Below are 23889 nucleotides of genomic sequence, written 5' to 3'. Positions count from 1 at the left end.
CTTTGTAAGTGATACTATTGTACTGTTTTTGGAATGTATATTATTTCATAATGTCTACACCCTCTGAATACTGGATTATTATTCCATGTCTGGGAACCAGGGAGCTGGTATGAGACTCCACATTGTTTTCACACGCCCGTTCCGAAACTGCTGAGTACAGCGGGGTTGAGGAGGAGGAAGTAGTTGGTGTGATGTAAAATGGGGTGATGTTCGGCTCAGGCCATAATATGAATAAATCTGGGTGGTCCCTCATTTGAATAATGGAAATCCCATATTGGTCTCCCCTGAGTGGCGTATTTTCCAAGAGAAGGTGTTAAGTAAGCATTACCATCTGACCGAATTAGGAGGTCAGAGGTACCCTGATTGAAGATGCATGTCCAAACCTCTACTGTAAAAAACAAAATGCAATTTGTTGAGTCAACTCAAAATAATTTGTTACCCTGCTGCCTTAAAAGTTCAGTTAACTCAAATATGTTTAGTCAACTTTAAATGTTAAGTTATACTAAGTCACAACTTAGAAATTTGAGTTGAATATGCTAAAAATTTGGTTGGTTGAACTTAAAAGCTGGGCTTGTTACGCAGCTGCCTTAAAATTTTAAGTTGAATCAATTCAAGTATATAAGTTGTCACTTAGTACAACTTAACACTGCAAGTTGACCAAACTTTTTTGATTGGACTGAAGGCAACCAGGTGACAAATTATTTAAAGCTGACTTAACAAATTGTATTTTACAGTGTAATTCCTAAGCTTAAATCACATATCTTCTATTGCATAGCCTACTTCAGCCTCGCTTTCTACCAAGAGCATGTGAGTGTCAGCTGATGGGTGATTTGAGTCCAGTATTACAATACTCATTTAATGTCGGGCGGTGGGTGAGGTACCTAAAGCAGATTATCCTTTGAGAAGAATGCGACCCTTTCTGCTTAATTCCATTGGCAAAGGCCTCGGAAGGCCAAAGTCTGTGCTAAATCAAAGACTATCATAAATGGATTCAATGCACTGCAGGTACATGGCTTGATTTCTTTTTTTTTTTATACAGGATGGCAAGTGCTGCAAACAATCAGTTCAAGATTTTGTTCATTAAAAACAACACCCATACTGTGAAACAAAGGAATGTTTGCTCAAACCACACTATGGAAGGATCACCAGTGCTCTTATTGACTTTATTCAGCGATCATGTCGAAAAAACACATGCTTCATAAAATGATCTGATTTTTCAGTCTACCATCAATGGAGCTATAAAAACAGAGTAGGTAAAAACATGCTGCTTATTAAAATAACATTGCTGCATATCGTATGGCAGCCTAGAAGATAACCAACCGTGTGGAGCTTCTTGAGTTTCACTCTCTCTTAACTTTTCCACGCTTTTCTCGATTTCCTCGCTCCTTGCTTCTTTTCATCTTTGCATTCTTAGGTCTGCGGGTCGCAGTAGATGGAGTGTCAGTCTGTAGGAGAGAAAACCTCGGTGCTGTGTTTATCTCAGGGTCCTTTAACTGAAACTCAGTGTCCGGAGTCGGAAGGGGTGTCGTGTCTGCAGCGTCAGGCACAATGGCTTCATAGCAGATTTTGATTACACGCCTTCCTTTGTTCCGTCTACCACTGGTGTCCTTCAAACTTTCCGTTTGGTCCAGTCCCAGTCGCTCTAGCACGTCTGCTGGCCTGACGGTCGCAGAACCTGTGAACAATAGCAGATCCTGAGAGCTGATATCACGAGGAGGTTCTTCTGTAGAGGAAGCATTGATTTTCCTCATTTTCTTTCTTCCTTCTCTCTGCCTCGAACTTGGCCTTTTGGTTCTAACAATGGGTGTTTTTTGTGTTGGAGCGACTACAGGTTCCTCTTCTTCTGTGTGCTCATTTCTTACAGCGTCGTTTGGACTCTCGGTTGACGTTGTGAGGCTGACACCTTCAGATGGACTGGTCGAGAGAGTTTTTTCTTCAGAGAGTTTCTGAAGTTGTGTGGCTACTGTGGAAGGGATGTTTTTTCTTTGCTTTTTCTTTCCGGATCTTTGTCTCAGCTTGGTCTTATCGCGGACAGCTGGGGTAATGTGAGCTGTAGGCGAGGAGGAAACTAGCTCTTGAATCTCTGGTTCTGTCTCTCTTAAGGTAAGAACATCCTGATTATCATTCGCTGTCCGCTGAGGATCATCTCGCATCATCTTATTTCCTTTAGAGTCTAGCTCGCTGTTCATGAAGTTGTTTTCTTTTATGCTAAAACGATTGATCTTAGACGCTTCCTCTGCAAAGTTGTTCTTACCCATGACCTCCTCTGTTTGCACGGTTGAGGGCGCACCGGTTGTTCCTTCGTCAAGTTTTTTATTCTTCTTCCTGCCTTTACCCTTTCCTCGTTTCTTCTTGTTCTCTTTTTTCTTTTTGCCGGAATTTTTCTTCTTCTTTTTCTCCGACGTCTGAGTTTCTCCTTTACCTGCGTCTGCAGATGAGCTTTGAGAGGTGGAGACTGTGGCGAGCACTTTAATGAAATCCTCCGCAGCCGTGACCACATTTGTGAGCGAGGGCTCCTCGGGGGTGGCGGCCTTTGATTCAGAGAATGACGACTGTGTTGTGCTTTCAGTCTGGTTCTCCTTTTCTTCATCTGGCTGCTGCTTCTTAGGAGGAGCGATCGTCAATACGTCAATGACATCAATGCCTCCGAAGTCATAAGGGATTGATTCTTTAAGCACTGCGACGGGAACTTTGTCATACTTTTTACACCTTTATGATGGAGAAAAGAGTTAAAAATTTGAGGCTAATGTAGACACCAGAATCTAAGGATGGATTTAGATAGAATTGCATAGAATTTGATACTTACACCCCATACCAGTGACGCTCAACACACTGTTCTTCAAATGAAAATTCAAAGCAAGGCACTTCGATCACATTAAAGAAGGCTTGTCCGACCACCCGAGATGAAGTGTCATTGACAAGTCTCAGGCATTCCTTTAAGCTGTAAGATGCAGATATAAGTGTATAAATGTTAATTAGCTTATATAGACATTTAAAATGTCTTTTGTTCAGCATTTTACATAAAGATAATGATTTAGATTTGATTGCAGTGCTATCATTAGTTTATTAGTTGCATACACTGCAAAAAATTGATATCCTGCTGCAATTGTTAACTTGAAACCTGATCTACATCTCAAATTTAGTAATATGATTAATATGATTGTTCTATGAAAAAAAATTTTCAGGAAAAATTCATTGATTGTTATGTGACTCATCTCCACATGAAGCACATATTAACATTTTGAGGGTAGTTGACATAGGATTTGTAGGTTAAAATGTTAAATTTTGCATAATTATCAGTCTTCCATCGTTCTAATCAGATTTTAGTACTTAAGTTAAATAGAATTTTTAAAAAATCGTCATAATAAAACGGCATAAACAACACTATAAAACAGTGTTTCAAATGAAGTATTGCATATCATTCAGGCTGCTGTCATCTATCAAACTTACAAACCTGGACCACATCAGACTTACGCATTGTCACAGTCGCAATGGCTAAGAGAGTGCCATTTAAAGTTGGTGTATCCATAGTTAGAGGAGAACGCATGGATAACGTATGGGCAATGGTCGTGAACGCGGCAACATTTGTCGGTCTCTTGAAATTCGCCTGGGAAGACATCACACACACTATTACAAACTGCCTAAACATCTGCTACAGTGCGAAAATGAAAAATAATGCTCAAGTCAGCTCACCCAACTGATCATAATGATCTGCGATGTTTCCAGCACCACACCAGAGAGTCCCGGGATAAGTGAAGCCTCGCTTGTTTCGCGTCTTTTTATCGTTCGCTGCCTCCGAGTTCGGTTCTTTTGCTTGTTTTGTCGTCGCGATCACGTTTCTGTCGCCTTTTGATTTCAACTTGTTACAGTTCGCCTTCGCCTCGGACACCCCAGTCAAAGTCATCTTAAGATCAGAGCTCATTTGGTTTCTTAGCCCAAGTCTGCAAACGTGCATGAAGGATTTGACTTGCATTTCGTTTTGGATCACAGAGCAGTCGACCAGGCGGCCCTCAGAGTCATGCACAGAGCGAACCTCTTCAGCTCCATCGGTAACCTGATGGAGGTGATAGTCTCCCACAACCGAACTTTTGGCGCAAAGAGTGTTGTTGAGCATGTAAAAGAGCACTTTGCTCTCTTTTTCTGCATCTAAAGCTTGGCTTAAGAATTCGCCTTTAACAAAGTTCCTGTCTAGGTAAGACAGAAACACGAAAAACACGGACCACATCGCGGCGGGTGGCACTTTCAGCACCACGGAGTCTCAGACAGCACCGCAGCCTCTCCTCTCCAACGAGTACCGGCTTCTTTCACCGGCTGCCGTGGGTATTATTATATTGCCGGTCAATAATGGGAGGGGTCTGTCATTTAATTAACCCTTTCCTCCTCCAATGAACTTGAATACCCTAATGTGCATCTGTTTCCTCCTCCTGGCGACTCTGGCAAGTGAACAATGTGCAGTGATTTCCAATGGATTCTCATTTCCAATGAACCTTATGTATTTGCAAAAGGCAAATCTGTAATTTTCTTATTTGCGAGAGGGAAATGTTACAAGGCAATAGCTAACAAGCAATGCTATTCTTGTTTTGTTCCTTTTTAAAAATAAATCGATGCTTGTTGAAACCACATTTTGTATTTTTATTACAGTTTAGAACAAATAGAAAGCATAGCGTTACAGTTAAAAGCATAAGGCATGAGAATTAAGTATTTAAGGCAAATCTATGAATTCTACAAAGAAAACAAAAGATTGGAGATTTCATATGTAGCCTATTATATATTTTAGATAAAGTAAATACATTCATGAATACATTGAGTTTCACTGATCGTAAAAAAGTGGGATTACAGTATTTCCTAAATATGAGGTAACGATCGCAAGGGTTCGCTGCTTGAGAGTTTTACAGAAATTATTTATCAAATATATCACAAACGTTGATATTTTGTTTAAAGCCCTAAAAGTTAGTTGGGGGACGTTGAAGCATTATAATACTGAGAGAATATGACTTTCGACCCACTAAATATCATGTGAAAACAATACAAACTTACATCACGTCTACAAATATATTTTTCTAAATGACATGCAAACACAATTTTAATTGCAACTAATTAGGTTCTTTTTAATCAAGCCGTTTTTTGTTGCATGCACTCGCACCGGAATATATAATCCTACATAATGAATGTTTGGTGTAATGGATATGTAGTGTTTTGACCGCAAGTAACCCCATCGCTCCCCACACCTCGAGATTTACTTTGGTGACGCAGCAAGGAGGAGGTTCCTTTGACGCTTTCCATAGTAACAAGAGATGGGGTGATTCTTCCGACCCAACGAGATTGGGCATTCTAATTTCACAAAAGGAATGGGTAGTGACCTAATTTGGAACAGTGGGCTTTTTCTATGCAGTCCAGTGGAGATCTCCATGCAGTTACTGAACATCAGTTAGTGTCTTTTCCTATGGTTACATGGATCTTAACTTTGGGATCTTAACAGACGCAGGCGCCAGCAAAGTAAAAAAAGAGTCACTTGAGAAGAGAAAGCACATTTGACCATATGTAAATTTATTTGCAACTGTACGTTGCTGTTGCGTTCAAGCAATGAAATGTGTAGCTTTCCGGTATTTCTAAGAAAAAGATCATATGATTAAAAATTGTCCGTTCCAGATGAGATTTATTTCATTAGCAGTTAACAACTGGTGCAACATTGTTTGAAAAGGACAAACAACGAACTATCAAAATAACCAAATAAATCAGGAACTGAGTATGTGCAAGTAAATATTTATGGCCGGCTTTTAAAGAGCCCCCATTGAGTCCAGCAGTGAGCTTTGGCAAAGAAATCGGATTGGTGGGGGAGGAAACAAATGATGTAAAATCACCAGAGGCAACATGCGACATTGTTGGAAAATCCGCCCGATGTAGTATTAATTTAATGCTTATTAAAAACTTTTGCCGAGATTATTAATCACTGCGTGTTCCACATACCTGACGAACTGTTACTTCATCACAACGCACTGTGTAATTTCTTCAAAATGTTTGTGGTCTACAGAATCCCCTACTGCCATTTCTTAGTTCTTTGAGCATAAATCTAAAATATTGCAGCTTGTAGTATGAAAACATTTTTTTCATCATTTATCAGCGTTGGCATGACAGCGCAGGACTGTTCTCATGATAACTGATGTAACTAGGAATCCATTGTCTTACAATAGCACATGATTTTCAGATATAGGTCAAAAAGGAACCACATTTCCCTGTATTACATAATGAAATAAATTAGTTGCTCAATCAAGAGATCCATATGTCCAATTGTCCATAGCATCATAATTTCGATCTTTTGTTGATTGTGTGGATGTACTGTGGATAATGAGGCGCAATTTAGTAGAAACAGGCGTCTCCTGGCACCTTGCACATAAAGACGCTTATAGTCGTCTTAGGCTTTTTGTATCAGGTTTCCCTATTATTTTTGTTAACTAGTTATTCTCGTATATTCAGCCATTATTGAAAAAAAAATCTATTCATATTCTAGCATCTTAAAAGTCTGTAAGAAGCTTTCAGAACCTATCTGAACCTTATTTTTATTGACGGTCCTTTGTAATTTTTGTAACAATAATAGGCTAGTTGTAGCTACTTTTGTCTGCTATTTGTTGTTCATGTATTTTTGACGCTGGACCACAAATCCAGTCTTAAGTTGCACGGTTATATTTGTAGCAATAGCCAAAAAATACACAGTCAAAATAATTAAGTGAAGTAAGTATTAAGTAAAGATCATGTTTCATTAAGATATTTTGTACATTTCCTACTGTAAATATATGAAGAGTTCAGATGCAAAAGCCTCTAAATCCATCTGACGTATTTCATTAAAATGAGCATTTCTTTCTGGCTACTTTTTATAGGTTTCTATGTAAGAACTGGTACTTCTGATTGAGACTGAGTGGACAGAGGAGGCGGCTGAGACTGTGGTTCCACCGGTACCAACCAAGCCTTTTGTTCAGATGGTGGATGAGAAATATTCTTTTATTATTTACACTGCCGTTCAAAAGTTTGGGATTAGTAAGATTTTTTATGTCTCTTCTGCTCATCAAGGCTGCATTTAATTGATCAAAAAAATTTGTTTGTTTGTTTTTACTTTTATCCAACAAGTATGTGTTAAATTGAAAGTCATAGTTAAGACTTATATTGTTAGATACGATTTCTATTTTAAATAACTGCTTTTCTTTCGATCTCCCAAACATTTTAATGGCAGTTTATCTGTATCTTACTGTAACAATCATCACTCTATCTGTCTTTGACTGTATCTGTCATCCCTCTGTCTGTATCTGACCGTATCATTGTTTTTAAAAAAAAATATCTAATGTATTTTCCTCTTTGTTCTTTTTCAATAATTTTAGCCATTCTTTGCATCCTGGGATGGGACAGCGTCTGGAGCTGAACTGGTTTCCTTTTTTGGTTAAAAGGCTTGTTGGTTACGATAGCACACTATCTTGCTTAATATGCCGAACATAACCATTAAACGCTACACAACCTTGAATCCTCCCACCCTCCTTCCGACGGAGGAGGATGGGGAGTACAAAACTTAAAACAATTTGTAACCTGGCTGCCTTAAAATTTTGAGTTCAGTCAACTCAAAAACAGTTTATTCAACTTGAAATGTTAAATTATAAAGTGACAACTTAGATATTTGAGTTGAATCAACTTAAAATTTTAAGGTAGCTGGGTTACTTACCCGTCTGTTAAGTTTAGCAAACACAAATATCTAAGTAGTTACTTAGTACCAACATTTTAAGTTGACTAAACTTATTTTAGTTGACTTAAAACTTAAAATTTTAAGGCAGCAGGGTAACAAATTATTTTAAGCTGACTCAACAAATTGTGTTTTTTATTTTTTTACAGTGTACGCCACGTCCAGATATTTTGGACACACTGCTTGAAAATTGCGAAAATGTCCTCTTTGTGGATGGTTCAGCATTCAGAGCTCCACAAACAGGCCAAAATAAAGTGGGCTACGCTGTGACGACAGAATTTGAAATTGTGGCCTCTGTCTCACTGCCATAAAACTATTCAGTACAAGCAGCAGAGCTTGTGGCCTTAACAGAAGCGTGTAAACTTATGACAGGAAAATGTGTCACAATTTACACAGACTCACGTTACGCATTTGGACTTTTGCACGATTTTGGAGCACTGTGGAAACACAGAATTTTTTAAGTCAGATGGGCGCCCAATACTCCATGCTCCTCTTGTGGCAGCTTTATTAGAAGCCATTTTGCTGCCTGATAAGATAGCCATTTGTAAATGTGCAGCACACACAATTAACAAAGATTTTGTATGCACAGGAAACGCCAGAGCAGACGCGGCAGCGAAGGCCGCAGTGGCTAAACACCCAAAAGAAACAGAGTGTACTTTGTTATCTGAAAATAACCTTGATGTTTGTTCTTCCTTACAGAGCATGCAGACTTTTGCTTTAGGAGCAGAGAAAGACCAGTGAAAACAATCCGGATGTGCACTGACCAATGGTGTTGGATGAGCTGTGATGGCAAGCGTTGTTTACCCCGACACTTCTTTACTCATTATGCTAAGATGATGCATGGGTTGGACCATGCATCGAAAGGGGGAATGATTGCACAAATTAAAGAACTGTGGTTTACAAAGGGGTATACAAAATTGGCAGAAAATTTTTGTAAAAGATGTGTTATTTGTAACACTCACAATGCGGCGAAAGGGACAAAAATGTCCCAAGCAGCAGCAGTAGCAAAGGCTCTGTTGACTGACATTCAGCTCAGGTGGAGCAGTCAAATGATAAAATACTATTAAAAAAAACTAACTGGCCAAGTGTTGTGAGGAAACGGGACTGATATGGGTTAAGGCACTCCCAGTTGTTTTCATGGACATGAGAATGAGAAAGAAACATGTGGACTAATGCCATCCACTGCAGAAAAGTCCCTTCTACACCCCAGGAGGAGGAGCAGATGGAGTAAAGAGATTTGAGGCACATGTCAACAAAAGTCCGGTTTAAACACAAAGTGCTTTTACCCACATGAGAATGGCTGTAAAAGAGCCTGAACAAGCAAACAATTAATGGTTTGAATGGTTAGTGAATTTGTGGGGAGAATGGGGATATGGGCTGTGTAATACTGTGTTACCAGTTTTGGCAGCAGGACTGTTGGTGTTACTGGGCCTACCCTATATTTTTCAGCTTGTATCCAGCTCAGTACAGAGACTGGTGAAAAACTGGTGTCTCCCATTAAATGGTTAAATTTGATGTACATCCTAATAAAGAAGATAAGCTAACGGTAGTGGAGGTTACAGTGAAATGCATTCAATGACTTAATGAGACAATACTTCGTAGTCAAAATATGGGGCATTTAGTTTTAATGATTAGCCCTTTCATATCTATATATCTCTCTCTATATACTCTTTTGCTTGCATATATTAGGGTTTATACCAGAAAAAAAGGGGCATTAGCATATTTTCCCTTATTTCACAAATTTAAGACTTTGGAATTATAAGCATTCATGTTTGATATCTGTGAAGTGACTGAGGGTCTGACACATGTCAGGAATGCAGTAACAGTGTTTATTCATTTAGCCCGGCTTCCAGAGAACAAGTGTGATGTAATGACGTAAGTTTGCTTTATTATGATTGAGAAAATCTGTGTTTCTGTATGACTGTCTGATCTTCTTTGCAAAAAATACATTTATAAAAGACATTTGACTTTTGAGAGTCGGTTTTATTTTGCCACAACACTTTCTTTCTTTCTTTTTTTACATTTTGGGAAAGAAAACATAATTTGGTCAGTGTAAAAACAATGGAAAGTCTATGGAAAGTCCCCACAATTCACAGAAACCTAACATGTATGTTTTTGTGTGTTTTTCTAACACACTACAGTAGGCTGCACTACAGTAATGTTGTGAATACCTCACAGTGATTATTTTCAAAGCATATCCAACACAAATGAATAATACTCATTTTATACTTATCTTCACTGCTACAAATTTCATGACTGAATTCATGTCTTTGCTCTGAAAGAACAACTGCTGTAGATGTCTTTTTTATTTGTAAAAAAGTAAAGAGTCAGGATGACTCGCCTACTTTACACCATGCATAACATATTATGGCCAACCCTCACTCTTTCTGAATCTGTCATATTTCTGCTTGTCTCCTGTGCTTGATTACTGCGTAAGAATCCTGAGTGACAGCTGTCAGCGTCACTTTAGACCCTTTGCTGATATCGCGGAGGGATATTATTTTTTATTCATGTAGCACTCCGGTTCGGGACACGTCGCACAAGCGATAGTGCGGATTGATATTATGATAAGAAGAGCGCATTCCCCGGTTAGTCAGGAGTCAGTCACATTGTAGCGCTTCTTATGACGTTATGGAGCATTTGTTAAAACACATCGCGACCCAACATTATGGGTCCTTTCTTTCTTTCTTACTTTGTTTCTTTACTTACTTACATACCTGAGTTAGATGTGTTCCTAGGTCAACATATTTTGTTGCGGAGTGTAGGTGCATTGTTGTTGTGCGTTATCAAACATTAGTCACATTTACAGTTTAGTTCGCATTTAGGATATCACTTTAAAAGTATAAAAGTTCATATAAACACCAAAACATGCTTGTGCATAAAACAGTGACCCAGTAATTTTTTAAGTTCTATTCTGAAAATGAATCTGTAGCCTGTTCATTCATAACATCATTATGCTGAAAAAACGGTCGTCTGTGCATTACGCTGAGTAAGCACAAACTCTCTCCAGCGCTCTGGTTTTGAGCTAATGGGTGAGCGAATACTTTGGGGGAGATATGAAAACGCCCACTTTACAGTACATGACCTACTTAAACTTCATACCAAATACACGCCGTTACTGGGCGAGTTTTCAGAAGTCTAGCGGTCTTTCCAGAATGGATGTTTTAGCAGTTCCCCAAAAGAGAGAAGAGGGCTGGTACTTGTCTCTTATGGCACCGAACACAAAGGGTCCAAAGTTTGCATGGCTTGATCCATCAAGACTCTATTGCAATTCACAGGTAAATAATCTCTCTTTTTGCACGTCAGACTTTACCCAGTGTACCATGCAGCCTACGTTATTGCATAACTTAGCTTTATAATGTATCTTTAAGTCTGAAAAATAAAGTAAGACATGTTAGAATGTGCTAGAGTTTATAGTCTCACTGATTTCTGTTACTCCTGACTGCTCCAGGCACTGACAGATTGTGTACAAGATCTTCTCAAACCATTCAAGAATGAGACCATTGACCTGGTGGCTGGAATAGATGCCATGGGCTTCATCCTCGGTATATAACTTTTGTAGCTGGTTGTTTTGTAGCTGGTATGAAGCTAGATAGTCTGAACTGGATATTTTTAGCTCAGTTCACATGTTGCAGTACATATAAATAACACCTCTGCAAATAGGCTAAATACAGAGTGGGGTATAAACTCAGGGACCATCTCTAAAACCTGACTTAAAGGGATAGTTCTCCCAAAATTGGAAATTACCCCATGATTTACCCTCAAGCCATCCTAGGTGTATTTCTTCTTTCAGATGAATACAATCGGAGTTACATTAAAAAATGTCCTGGCTCTTCCAAGATTTATAATGGCATTGAATGGCTGTTGAGATTTGGAAGTCCAATAAAGTGCATCCATCCATCATAAAAAGTACTCCACACCACTCACTTAAAATCATTTCAAATCAACTGTCTCTTTATTGAAATGTATAAACTTAAATGATAGTTACTAAAATTTCAATGTTTTAGTGAATAACTAAAAATTAGATGTTTATGTTTTTTTTTATGTTTTTACATTTACGTTTTCTTGCAATTTAAGGGTCAGCTGTGGCCATATCTTTAGGAAAGGGTTTTCTGGCCATTCGAAAAGCAGGACACTTATGTGTTCAAACTCTCACTCAGGACTACAGCGACTATTCTGGACGAGATAAACTCATGGAAGTGCGTGTCGATGTGTTAAAGCCAGGTACTGATGCATGAAAACTCATATTGTTACTATAATGACTGATTATGTTGTTGAAGGCTGTGCTGAAATGGAGAAAGGTATTTATGTATGAATTCACATCTATTTCTTAGCAACACAGTAAAATGAGAAATTATAGGTTATGATGCACTTTAGGTCTGCGGGTTCTTATAGTAGACCAGTGGATTGAGACCGGAGGAACTATGAAAGCAGCTATCAAACTGGTGGAAAGTCAAGGAGCTACAGTTGTAGGTAAGCATAAAACAGCTAACACAATAAAAGCAATGTAATGTTTTGAAACTCTCCACCCGAAACCTTTGTATCTTTCTTCGGCGTTGATTCTCCCTTTAGGGCACTATTAAAATAAACACTGTAACTGAATCATGACTGGTGAGTTTGTTGACATTCTTGTTATATTAGTTGTTACAAGATACAACAAAAGCGATTTGGACAGCTGTTTTCTGTGAGAGGGTGTAATAGCTCCTGTTCAGCTATCAGTAGCCTTGATAAAGTTGGTAAATCAGTGCTATTATTTCTCTGTTCTTTGTAGGCATTGCTGCTGTGGCCATTGAAAACAGTGAGGGAGGAAAGTGGCTAAAGGAAAACTATAAATATTCCCACTGCATTTCAAACAAGCTGCAATCTCAGATAGACAGTCAATACCTGGAGTCTTTTAAAAACTTTAGTAGTTAAATATCACAAAATGCAGGTTGTAACATACATTATTGTATGTTAAGAGGTAGGCATCTTGTGAAGACTAATCTTTCCTAGATTAAATGTTAAACTGCATCGGTCATAAGTAGTCTGACGTCTGTTGTTGTTACACTAAAATAGCACTAGAGGTCACTATCAGATTGTAAAACAGATTTTGAGCTTAGTACAAACTTTAAAAAGGTAAAATACTAATGATGCACTTCATGTCAATTAAAGATTGAATCAAAATATTATCAGTATTAAAATCAGTATTTAATAAAACAATATTAAATGGCTCATATAAGGAAAAACATTTTATTTAGAATAAAATGTCAATCACAGAAAACAATGTAAGCTCTAATACCTAATACAGCAAGAATTTATATCAAAGAACTTCTATCAAAAAGGTTCTATATAACTTCAAGCAAAATGACTTTTTAATATATAAAAATACTTTTATCACTGTTTATTGCTTTTTGTGCAACTCATGCATGATCCTCTTGTGTACCTTTTAAAATCACTACTAACTGTAAACTATGCAAAACGTGAAATAAAATATTTTTAATTAACACAATGGAATAATCACTGATAATGATTGTGCAGAAATTATGCATAGAACTCTTGGGAGAACAGAATACCGCTTTGCGACAAAAACTGCAAACCTCAGGTTTTCCCAACAAAGGAATGTTTTCTTTCATCCAGCAGATATTCAGTTACACCCTATGAATAACAAACCACACTGCTCTCTGTAGTCACATAGTTGGAATATTATCCATCCCACATTTCTTATCTTGCAGATTCTCCCTATGTATGTACATTTTTGTGTATGTTTTGCTTTGGTACCATTATATGTTGGTGCAAATGTTTGCATTTTCACACACTCAGTCTTTACTGACAACAGTTGGTCTGTTTCTTCTTGGAGGTTGCATACAGGTTATTTGAGTTGCTGTTGATTTCTGTGTGGAGAAAAAGGTTTCATTTAACTGTGAAGACAGTATGATCATATACTGTATACTATTCACCAGTGAGTCTTATTCTACAGAAAATCACTGCTTCATAATCTTTTATATGTAATAACAACTAACTCTGAAATGACTTTTCTCTATTAATGAATTTAGGGGAGCCAATAATATAATTAGATTCTTTTCATGATGCAATAAAATTCCAATGGATCAAATGTTGTTAAAGGAATAGTTCACTCAAAAATAAAAATTGGCTAAGAATTTACTCACCCTCAGGCCATCCAGGATGTAGACAAGTTTGTTTCCTCATTGGAACAGATGTGGAGAAATTTAGCTTTACTTCATTTGCTCTCTATCGGATCCTCTGCAGTGAATGGGTGCCGTCAGAAAAGTCCAAACAGCTTTATAAGAAATCACAACAGTCCAGTAGTAATCCACACAACTCCAGTCCAATAATTAATGTCTTGTAAAATGAAAGCTGTGTTTTTTTTATATAAATCACTGAATTATTTTAGCTTCAGACTAAAATACTAATAATGTGGCTTTCACCAGCGAAAGAAATATGGACAGAACAAGCACAATTGGTTTCTTACAAACACACAACTTTTCATTTACAAGACATTAGCTGATGGACTGGAGTCATGTTGTTTAAACGTGGATTACTGTGCAATTTTTATCAGCTGTTTGGACTTCCATTCTGACAGCACCCATTCACTGCAGAGTATTCATAATGCTACGTCTCTCCAAATCAAAACAAACTCATCTACATCTCGGATGGCCTGAGGGTGAGTACATTTTTAGCAAATTTGAATTTTGTAGGTCATCGTTAATGTACTTACGAACAACTTCCCCAATACGTCTAGATCCACTTTTCTCCAGTTCTGCCAGCACATTGGCCTCAAATGTTAAAGATGCCACTCTAAAGAAAAACTCTCTCACATTCTCTCCTACAGCGACAAACAGAGCGATTAAACAACATAAACAGTAGCAACTTCTGTCTAAGGTTTGCCAAATACTTTGTTATTTGGTAATACATTACACAAAATTGCTACAAATCCTATTAATATATAATACACTATTGCAATATCTCTAGTCAGGAACTCACCAGACAAAGCAGACACAGCCCAGTACTCTGCTTTCATCTGATCTGCCAGTTTAATGGCGTCCTGCTCAATTAGTGTATACTGTGCAGGAGACTGCAGGAAATTGGTACATTGGTTAGTACACATTGGTAGAACGTATATAAATATATACATACAGTATATGGAAGAAGACCATACTGGATTATGCATGGCTATGAAATTACAATATAAAAATGGATATTTATCAAGCATAATCAAGGCCGTAACCATGTCTTAAACACTGAGGGGGACCAACTATTTATACACAGTTGAGTCATAACTGTACATACACCTTAATCATATAAAATACATGTTATTGTTTATTTAGTACTGATCTGAATAAGATATTTCACATAAAAGATGTTTACATATAGTCCACAAGAGAAAATAATAGTTGAATTTATAAAAATGACAATGTTCAAAAGTTTACATACGCTTGATTCTTAATACTGTGTTGTTACCTGAACGATCCACAGCTGTGTGTTTTTTTTTTTTATAATATTTGTTTAAGAGTTCCTTGTTTTTCTGAACAGTTAATCTGCCCACTGTTCTTCAGAAACGTCCTTCAGGTCCAACAGATTCTTTGGTTTTTCAGCATTTTTGTGTATTTGAACAACTGAGGGACCCATGCAACTATTACAGAAGGTTCAAACGCTCACTGATGCTCCAGAAGGAAACACGATGCATTAAGAGCTTTTTGAATTTGAAGATCAAGGTAAATTTGACTTATTTTGTCTTTTGGGAAACATGTAAGTATCTTCTGTAGCTTCTGAAGGGCATTACTAAATGACAAAAATATGATATTTAGGCCAAAATAAGAAAAATATACACATCTTCATTCAGTTCAAAAGTTTTCACCCCCAAGCCACTTAATGCCACAGCCTCTTAACGCAACGTTTTTCCTTCTGAAGCATCAGTGAGCATTTGAACCATCTGTAAGTTGCATATGAGTCCCTCAACTGTCCTTAGTGTGTTCTATATTACTAACTTACTGTTAACTTTGCCCCGTGACTTTAATTATTAAAATAGCTTCAATGCTGAATTGCTACATTACATTTCTCATTAACAGAGAGGTAAAGGAGCTGTTTTTGAAATAAACCCACAGTTTCACTGACGCTCAGACGCTCACAGCAAACACAGATAATTGACACACGCAACTTTAATCTCTCTTCCTCTCTCAAAATGGCTATATTTGAGAAAAACGTTGAGTAGTTTGGATCACTGGATGTAGCTGTCGGTCATTTCTATTGTAAAACAGTTGACTAATATTAAAAGATTTGCGACTTCCATCTAACCTTGCTCTCATTCAATGTAAAACTGACACTTCGCGCTGGAATTCACACTCTGCTTCTGTGAACAGTAAACCTTGCCTACTTTGAGCTGATTGGCCATCTCAGTTATTTTGACATTGAAGAGCGCTGTTAGACTGCTGAAGCAGACCTTTAACACTTTTTGTCTATCTGCGTAACGGAGTGCAGCAGATTAGTGCAAGAATTTCTGGGTGGGACAGACTGCCCATTTCTAATTATTGAGGGGGACTTGTCCTCAATGTCCTCCATGGTGGTTACGGCCCTGAGTATAATGTACATTTAAAAATAATAAAAATAGTCACTTACACTCAGATCTTTCTTTGTGCCAACTAAGAAGAGTAATACACTGGTAGGATCATTCTCTTTCATTGCATCCTCCAGCCACTGCCTTTAAAAGTACATGATAAATTTCAATGTGTGAGGTACACTGTGTATTTGTTAACCCAGAGGGCAGAATTACAGTGATGATGTCATTTACCTTGTATGTTCCAGTGATGCCACATCAGTCAAATCAAACACAATGATTACAGCTGTAAAACAGGAATGGGGAAAAAAATATGAATACCTCAAAGGTACAAAAAAAAGTTAAAAATATGTACTTTTAAAAAATAATAATTAAAAAACATTAAATGTATTAACTAATTATTACCAGATTTAGACATAGTATACATTATAGTATATTAAAATAAACTACTGTTAGACAAAAATTATACAATATACTAAAAGCTTCTTTTTTTTGCATTATTTTATTTTCTGGTGAGTCATATACCCTGAGCTCCTCTGTAGTATGTAGAGGCAATGCATTTAAATCTCTCCTGTCCTGCAGTGTCCCACCTGAAAAATTAAAACAAAAACCTAATTGAAATAACTATAGAAATGATTCACTTATAGATATTTAAACTGTCAGAAAATTTACTTACAGTTGTAAACTGAAAGGCACCCCAAGAACTTCAAACCTCTCCATTTCAAAATCCACACCAATGGTGGCCTTGTAATTTTTATCAAAGACATCTTTACAAAATCTAAAAAGAAACATTTCAATAGATTAAATTATGATATTCAGCCAAACAATAAGTGAATTCTTTAATATGGCTATTAAACATTAACCATTTAACTTTGCTCACCTATTAATCAAACAGGTTTTCCCCACCGCCAGATCTCCTACTACAATGACCTTGGAGATCTTAAACCTACTGGACGAAAAGGAAAAAAAAAACTGGATAAAAACAATGCTGCGTAAACCATTCAGACAAAATGTCCCACTGATTCAACATAAGCTAACATCTCACCCCACAGTTCCTGTCCTCTGCTGCTGACAGGCCGTCTTCACCTTGCTGTGGAATTCATCCTCTGTGTTCAAAGCAGCACCTTTATTGAAGCACTGTTCACACAGGAGTGAATAATAACACTAATTACTTCAGGAAGCACTTGATCTGGATTTCTGATGGGTTAAGTCTGATGTTTCGGGAACACAAAATACCTTGAGCATCAGTGAATTGTGTGTAAAGCATTTACCTTAGGAAGCTGGCCTATTATGCGGTCTTTTCGTACAGGAGGCAGTACACTCATGATGATGCTTCTTCAAGAGAAACACAAAGTTATGAATCACAGCTTGGCATTTTGTAACACGGCACACCATTAAGGAAGAAATGAGTAATGGCTGGTCAAGACGAGGCTATGCAGGAATAAAACATTAGCCTATCCTTCAGTTTAGCATTAGTTACTTAGCCTATGTGTTAATACAACAGTTATGAAACAACGAACGTGCAGGAACGGGTTAGTTTAAATAGTTGTCTATTTGGTCACTAGAGCGGCATGGGCGATGACTCACTAATCTGTATCTGTTAATCCCAAAGTAAATCTGAGAACAAAGAAAAACCCCTAATTTGTGGCAAAGCCCTATGGTGATGCCTGCTTTTGGTGTAATATGTGCATCTTCTACACGTACATGAATACATTAACAACGTAAATATTAGGTATAGTAGTTTTATGACGCGTATAATGTACATAAACATTTCAAAAGTACATGTTAAGAACAAACAACAGTGCATCTTTTCTAGTCGAACTCAATTCGTGCTTCGCAACACTGTAACAACTCTGTTGCTACAAACAAACGTGTGCTTCTTACCTCAGGACGTTGTTTCTGTAAAAGTAAAGCGCTAGTTTCCTGAGACAAAAACGTTTGAAACGCCTTTAAGGAAAGAAGAGGAAAAAGGAAAAGAAAGAAAAAGTATGGGGATCTGAGGCGGTTTTAGCATTCATCCATCGTGTACAGTTTCCAAGTTTCTTAAGAAAACGGCAGGATACTCCGACCGACGGAAACGCTGTGAACTGCATACAGATGGATTCGTCTCCTCCAATCCCCCGGTGTCTCCCCACCAAAAACCAGGAAAGAGGGATAGTAAACGCCCCCTACAGCCCCCAGCGTTTTCAGACCGTTTACAGCAGATTAATATGGTTGTTGTATGGAAGATGTTATGACCGGGTTTGTTAGTAGGCCTAAAACTAGCATCTGGTGCAAATTAGCATAAATATAGATTTTTATGGCATGAATATATATATGGCATATTGTGTTTAGAAATACGTCTCTAAACAATAATTTTTATTGTCAACCCTTGTGCTATGGTGGTACCATGGATATTAATGGTATCACATTTAAAAGTTGTATTACTAGCTGTTATTATTAATAAATAAATAAATAAGTAAATAAATAAATACATACATCTACATTTATAATAAAAGCTGTTCTTTTGATCTTTCTACTCGTCAAAGTCTTCTGAAGCAAAAATGGCTACCACGATTTCCACCGAAGTAATAACTGTTTTCAACAGTGACGATAATATGAAATGTTTCTTGAGATGCAAATTAGCATATTCGAATGATTTCTGAACGATGACACTGAAGAGTGGAGTACTGGCTGATGAAAATTACATTTTAACATATGCTACAGTACTAGAAAACATTTAATTTAAATGTTAGGCTTTATAATACTTCACAGTTCACAATATTACTGTTTTTTACTGTATTGTGAGACTTCCTAAAAGAACATTAAAAAATCTTGACGAACCCAAACTTTTTAACGGTAATGAAATTGTCGTAAGTCATCATTAGTTAAAAAGCTAGAAAATAACTTTCAAAATAGATTTCACTTAACAACATTAACTTTTCTTAAACCTTTACTCTCAGACATTATCAGTTCATATTAATATATTAAAAAAAAAAGCTTGCAATAAAACACTACATGTTCATAACAAGTATGCAATTATCAGTTTTTCTAGTGTAGAGATGTGCAAAGCATGTTGTTTCTTCTCAGCCACCAGAGGGCGCCGTTCTGAAACGCCATCACTTTCTCTCAAGCTCTAAAGAAGTTTATGTAGATATTGCGAAATTTTCTGGCTCTGCACACCTTTCATTAATGAACAAAGCAGTGGCAAAGTCGTCCTCACTCACAGCCCAGCATCCTGACAGCACAGAATGGACCAGAGAGAGAGGTTCCTCCACCTCCACGAGTGGAAGTCTTCATGTGTCACCACTTTTGAGAGAGGTATGATGTGAACCAGTTCATATACTAATCACTATGTGAATGAGAAAGCAAACATATTGATAGCAGGGTACCACTGCAGCGCAGACTCCATTCCATCCATCCATCCATTCATTTATCCATCTATTCATCCCTCCATTCATTTTTCCATCCATCCATCCATCCATCCATTCATTTATCTATCCATTCATTCATTTATTCATCCGTCCATCCATCCATTCATCCATTGACAGCAGGGTACCACTGCAGCCTAGACTCCATTCTATCCATCCATCCATTCATTTATCCATCCATCCATCCATTTTTCTATCCATCCATTAATTTATTCATCCGTTCATCCATCCATCCATTATTTTCCATCCATCCATCCATGCATTAATTTGTCCATCCATCCATCCATCCATTCATTCATCCGTCCAACTGTCCGTCCATCCATCCATCCATCCACCCTCCTGTGTTTATGTCCATTTTGCAATACATGTTTATTTGCTTAGCCTACTAGTAACGGTCTAAACTGGGCAATGTCTAAAAAGTACTATTGGCAGAAAACATCTGTTATGTGATCTTCCTCGCTCATTGCATTGATTGTCAACAGTAGAGATGTTTCACATTACTGAGGGGTGAAGGAGGTTAACTCTCTGGCACAGCCCATTTCAATTCCACAAATATTTCAATTATGTTTGTTGAATTTGCGGTGTCTGGAAAACCAGTGTCAGTGTGAACTGTTGAACTGTAAAGAACAGTAGAACAGTTGAAGAGAAGAGAAAGAGAAAAATATCGAACCTACATTTACTGAAAAAGCATTTCACTATAGAAAACTCACTGTATTGTTTGTGTATTTTGAGAAGAACTGACTGCATTACAAGACTGTGCTTACATATTTTTAATATAAAATACAAACTATACAGCTATTGCTGTTCAGGCTTTGCAAGGAAAAATCTATGCATGTCGTGATTTGTTTGTGAAAGAGTAATTTATAGAATAGAGGCAACTTGCCGCCAGTGTGATTAGAATGAAGGTCTAAATTAAAAAAAATATATATAAAATGAACTGCAGCCGTTGTCGTTAGCGATATTCAGTCCGATTTCTTCTATTGTCGTTCTCGTTGTAACATCCATGTTCAAGCTCTAAGATTGTGCCCCCAGTCAATTGGCAAACGAACTCCCTTGAGCAGATTTTTATCGAACTCCCCCAGGCAATAAACATGCAGGGTGGCGCCGTGGCTTAGTTGGTTAAAGCGCCTGTCTAGTAAACAGGAGATCCTGGGTTCGAATCCCAGCGGTGCCTTATGAAATGTGCGCTTTTCTACGATTGAACAACCACCCAAAAACGACAGCCACGTGCTGCAATTCATTTCGACAGCTGCAAAGTTATTCTGGGGGTTCTGTGTTTCCCTCTGACAACGTCTCCGCTCTCTCGGCTCGTTCTTGTACAGGACACTTTAAACTGACCTCCGCATTTTTAACGGGGCTTCATTAGAAACTCGTATAGAAACTCGAAGATCTGTTTTTTCCTGTCCACAGAGCGCGCAGCCTCGCCTGGCAAAAACTATTACATGTACCACGTGCTTACGTCGCCAGGCTCTGTGGCGCAATGGATAGCGCATTGGACTTCTAGATTGATGAATGAGGTCATTCAAAGGTTGTGGGTTCGAGTCCCACCAGAGTCGCAGCTTTTGGAATTACGTTAACCCAAACATGCACAACGTATCTTACACGCAACATAAACTTATAATTCTTCGTGTTTTTAGCTATTACAATTTCAAAATGCTTTAAAACATGTTCAAGAACAGTGCAATGAGTTTAATGAAATGCAAAAACAATATTTTACACATTCTAAAGAAAACCATCCATAATTGTTTAGCCTAACGATTGTCATTCTGTAATCTTGTGTAGTGGTAAAAACTAAATTTCATTGATTCCATTGAATTCTTCCACCAACATTCAGAAGGGGGCAGCACACACCCACAGAAAAAAAAATATCCTAAAACGACCCGTCATGGTAAGAGCTATTTAAGCTCCAACAGACCAAATCAGTTACAGTGTGGTGAAATAACATCAGATTTTCCTTTATCTCTTTTCACTGTACACACATCTGAACAATGACATGAACGTGAAGGTCAAATCTCTTCCACGTAATTTTTCTTGATGTGTGTAGGTGTTTCAAACCTTAGTCTTTTAACAAAAATCAAGGTCAGTTTGAGCTGAATGAAGGATGTTATCAGTAATCAGTTAGTCGGAACTTGAGGAAATACCAGTTGCTTGGTATTACATCTACAATACCTGCTCAGTCACAAAAAATATGTTTGAAATGAGGAGTGTATTTGCAAAAGAAAAAAAACATTTTTAGAAATCATGTTTTTATTGTGCATTCCAAGTAATCAAATCAAACGGCAGTTGGGTTATTTTGATTAAGTAATAACTTAAACAAATACAACTTACAAAATTAAAGTTAATTGAAAGTATGTTTTTTATATATATTAAAAGGGGGTGCGTTCTTTTAATCTTTGTAATCTTATCAGCTGACAATGCAGACGCCTGACAAGTTTTGTTGTTGTGATCAACTGTATGGTTGTGATTACAGACAAAACAGGGAGCAGCTTTTTTCCATACCATTGAAACGTGCTGCTACAGCAAGGTTCCGTGAAAAAGTTTCAGCTTTTATATTCCTTTTACGCCCTGAAGAAGTTATCACAGGTTCATCAAGTTTGCCGAAATTATCCATCCTCTATCACTTTCAGTCAGCTTTTCCCAAAGTGACTGGCTGCCGTGTCACCTGACTTGAATACAGCGCGCTGATTCGCTAAAATGGATTTATCGGTTTATGTTCACAAACAACTAGGGCGGTATGTGTGGAGAATAATGCATGGCACTCAGTTAATTTATTTTTTTAAGTGGCGTTTATCGTTTTTGCAAATAAACTTTTTAAATATTCTTAGTAACCTTTGTCTTTTCTTAAGATCACATGAAATGTGATATCTGTGTGTCATGAAATGTCATATTGGAATATGTGTTACGACAGACTGTGACTCATGATGACTCATATTATTAATCTGCAGGTTCATAAGAATTTTTATTAACAATTGTTATTATTTTAAATAATGTTAAGTTATTAAAGATATTGCATTTGATTCAGAATGGTGTTAATTTAGTCTAAAATTCATTCAGATGTAAATCTGATTCTCACTGAAGCATGAGAGCCCGGGACTGATACTACAGAAATGGTCAGAGAAACTAACCGGCAATTTGCATGACAGCATAAACGTCTAAGGCAGGCAGTGTATTTTCTACACCTTTATGCAATCATTCAGGTCAGTGGTGCTCAGCCTGAGTTATTTGTAGCATATGCATACTTTTTGCGAATCTCATTCATATAATACAGCAAAATTATGAACTTTCTAAACAAAAGGTTGTGACCTATTTAATTGCTGTCTTTGCTGCTCTGAAACACTGCCTTTTTTTTTTTTTCAGAACCAGCTTGGTTACATTTTTGGTTCATCCCATAAAATGCACTGTAATCCATGTTCAAAATGTTTCTTGTCTCAGAATGCGACAGTCAGTGATCAAGAATGTTCAATGTTCACTCTCACCGGAACTGTTTGTAAGAAAACAATATCGAGTCGAAAGGGCACTGCCTAAACTCATTCTCACAGGTGTTGTTGATTCTTTTTAACATTCATATCTAAAATAAACAACAAATAAAAAACACAGCAGACTACCACTTTAAAAACTCCTCCAGTGTTTCATCCAATAGAATTTTCAAACAGTATGGTGAGGAAAGTTTCATTTTGCAAACAAGGGTCTTTTATGTACTTCTGAAATGTAAACCTGTCATATCTGAGGTCTAACCAGGCTGAAAAGTCATAGGTCACCAAAACACACTTGAATTATTTTTTGGGCACGGTGTAGGCCATCAAATCACCCGATCTTCCTGCTGAGAGCCAAAGTGACATAATAGTCCAGAAGCAGCCTAAACTTTAGTCAACTAGTCACAGTTACTGGTTTCACCAGTATTAAGTGGTGTTGAAAAGAATCTGTGATTCAACCCACTTTAAAAATCTAGTCTGAATAGGCGTACAAAGCATAAAATGAAGCCTATTAATTGTGCAGATGCTGTAGAAAGGACTTTATACCTCTAGCTTTGAGCAGCAGGATAGTCTATTCAGCATCATAGAGCCTGAACAACTCACAAGACACACTACTAAGGCACCCTCTGTCAATGCACAAAGGAATCAAACTTTGATAGGAGTTTTCAGTAGTTCATTCATAAACGACTTGGTCTTATCAATATTAAATTTGTGTTTACATCCTTGATTAGC

The 23889-nt window shown here is 37.4% G+C and overlaps 3 protein-coding genes and 2 non-coding genes across 7 annotated transcripts; 3 read left to right on the top strand and 2 right to left on the bottom strand.

Annotated features, from left to right (window-relative positions):
- Positions 1–1136: 1136 nt before the first annotated feature.
- On the bottom strand, positions 1137–4368 carry proca1 (protein interacting with cyclin A1). The gene is made up of 4 exons (XM_051130264.1): positions 3694–4368; positions 3475–3607; positions 2807–2941; positions 1137–2709 (listed from the first exon to the last, which is right to left on the bottom strand). The coding sequence occupies exons 1-4, from the start codon at positions 4223–4225 to the stop codon at positions 1341–1343; spliced, it is 2169 nt and encodes a 722-aa protein (XP_050986221.1). The 5' UTR covers positions 4226–4368; the 3' UTR covers positions 1137–1340.
- A 6424-nt stretch (positions 4369–10792) lies between these two features.
- On the top strand, positions 10793–13088 carry zgc:174895 (uncharacterized protein LOC100126024 homolog). Its single transcript, XM_051130097.1, has 5 exons — positions 10793–11001; positions 11175–11268; positions 11801–11947; positions 12101–12196; positions 12495–13088. Exons 1-5 carry the CDS (start codon positions 10804–10806, stop codon positions 12635–12637), a joined length of 678 nt encoding a protein of 225 aa, XP_050986054.1. The 5' UTR covers positions 10793–10803; the 3' UTR covers positions 12638–13088.
- A 378-nt stretch (positions 13089–13466) lies between these two features.
- Positions 13467–18392, bottom strand: rab34a (RAB34, member RAS oncogene family a). 3 transcript variants are annotated; one of them, XM_051130095.1, is made up of 11 exons: positions 18159–18392; positions 17546–17606; positions 17320–17411; positions 17155–17223; positions 16951–17052; positions 16800–16864; positions 16509–16560; positions 16337–16418; positions 14705–14795; positions 14439–14546; positions 13467–13593 (listed from the first exon to the last, which is right to left on the bottom strand). In XM_051130095.1, exons 2-11 carry the CDS (start codon positions 17597–17599, stop codon positions 13526–13528), a joined length of 783 nt encoding a protein of 260 aa, XP_050986052.1. In that variant the 5' UTR covers positions 17600–17606; positions 18159–18392; the 3' UTR covers positions 13467–13525. The 3 variants fall into 3 exon arrangements, with proteins under 3 accessions (XP_050986052.1, XP_050986051.1, XP_050986053.1); XM_051130094.1 differs by having other exon boundaries at positions 17546–17609; positions 18159–18391; XM_051130096.1 differs by having other exon boundaries at positions 17155–17220; positions 17546–17609; positions 18159–18390.
- Positions 18393–20784: 2392 nt separating this feature from the next.
- Positions 20785–20858, top strand: trnat-agu (transfer RNA threonine (anticodon AGU)). Its single transcript has one exon. It is a non-coding gene; the product is annotated as a tRNA-Thr (tRNA).
- A 292-nt stretch (positions 20859–21150) lies between these two features.
- trnar-ucu (transfer RNA arginine (anticodon UCU)) lies at positions 21151–21240 on the top strand. Its single transcript is given in 2 exon segments — positions 21151–21187; positions 21205–21240. It is a non-coding gene; the product is annotated as a tRNA-Arg (tRNA).
- Positions 21241–23889: the final 2649 nt, after the last annotated feature.

The sequence above is a fragment of the Labeo rohita genome, chromosome 15 (assembly GCF_022985175.1).
Source record: "Labeo rohita strain BAU-BD-2019 chromosome 15, IGBB_LRoh.1.0, whole genome shotgun sequence".
Classification (NCBI taxonomy): domain Eukaryota; kingdom Metazoa; phylum Chordata; class Actinopteri; order Cypriniformes; family Cyprinidae; genus Labeo; species Labeo rohita.
Note: the sequence above shows the minus strand (reverse complement) of the source record. Positions and strands in the feature narration are given on the sequence as shown.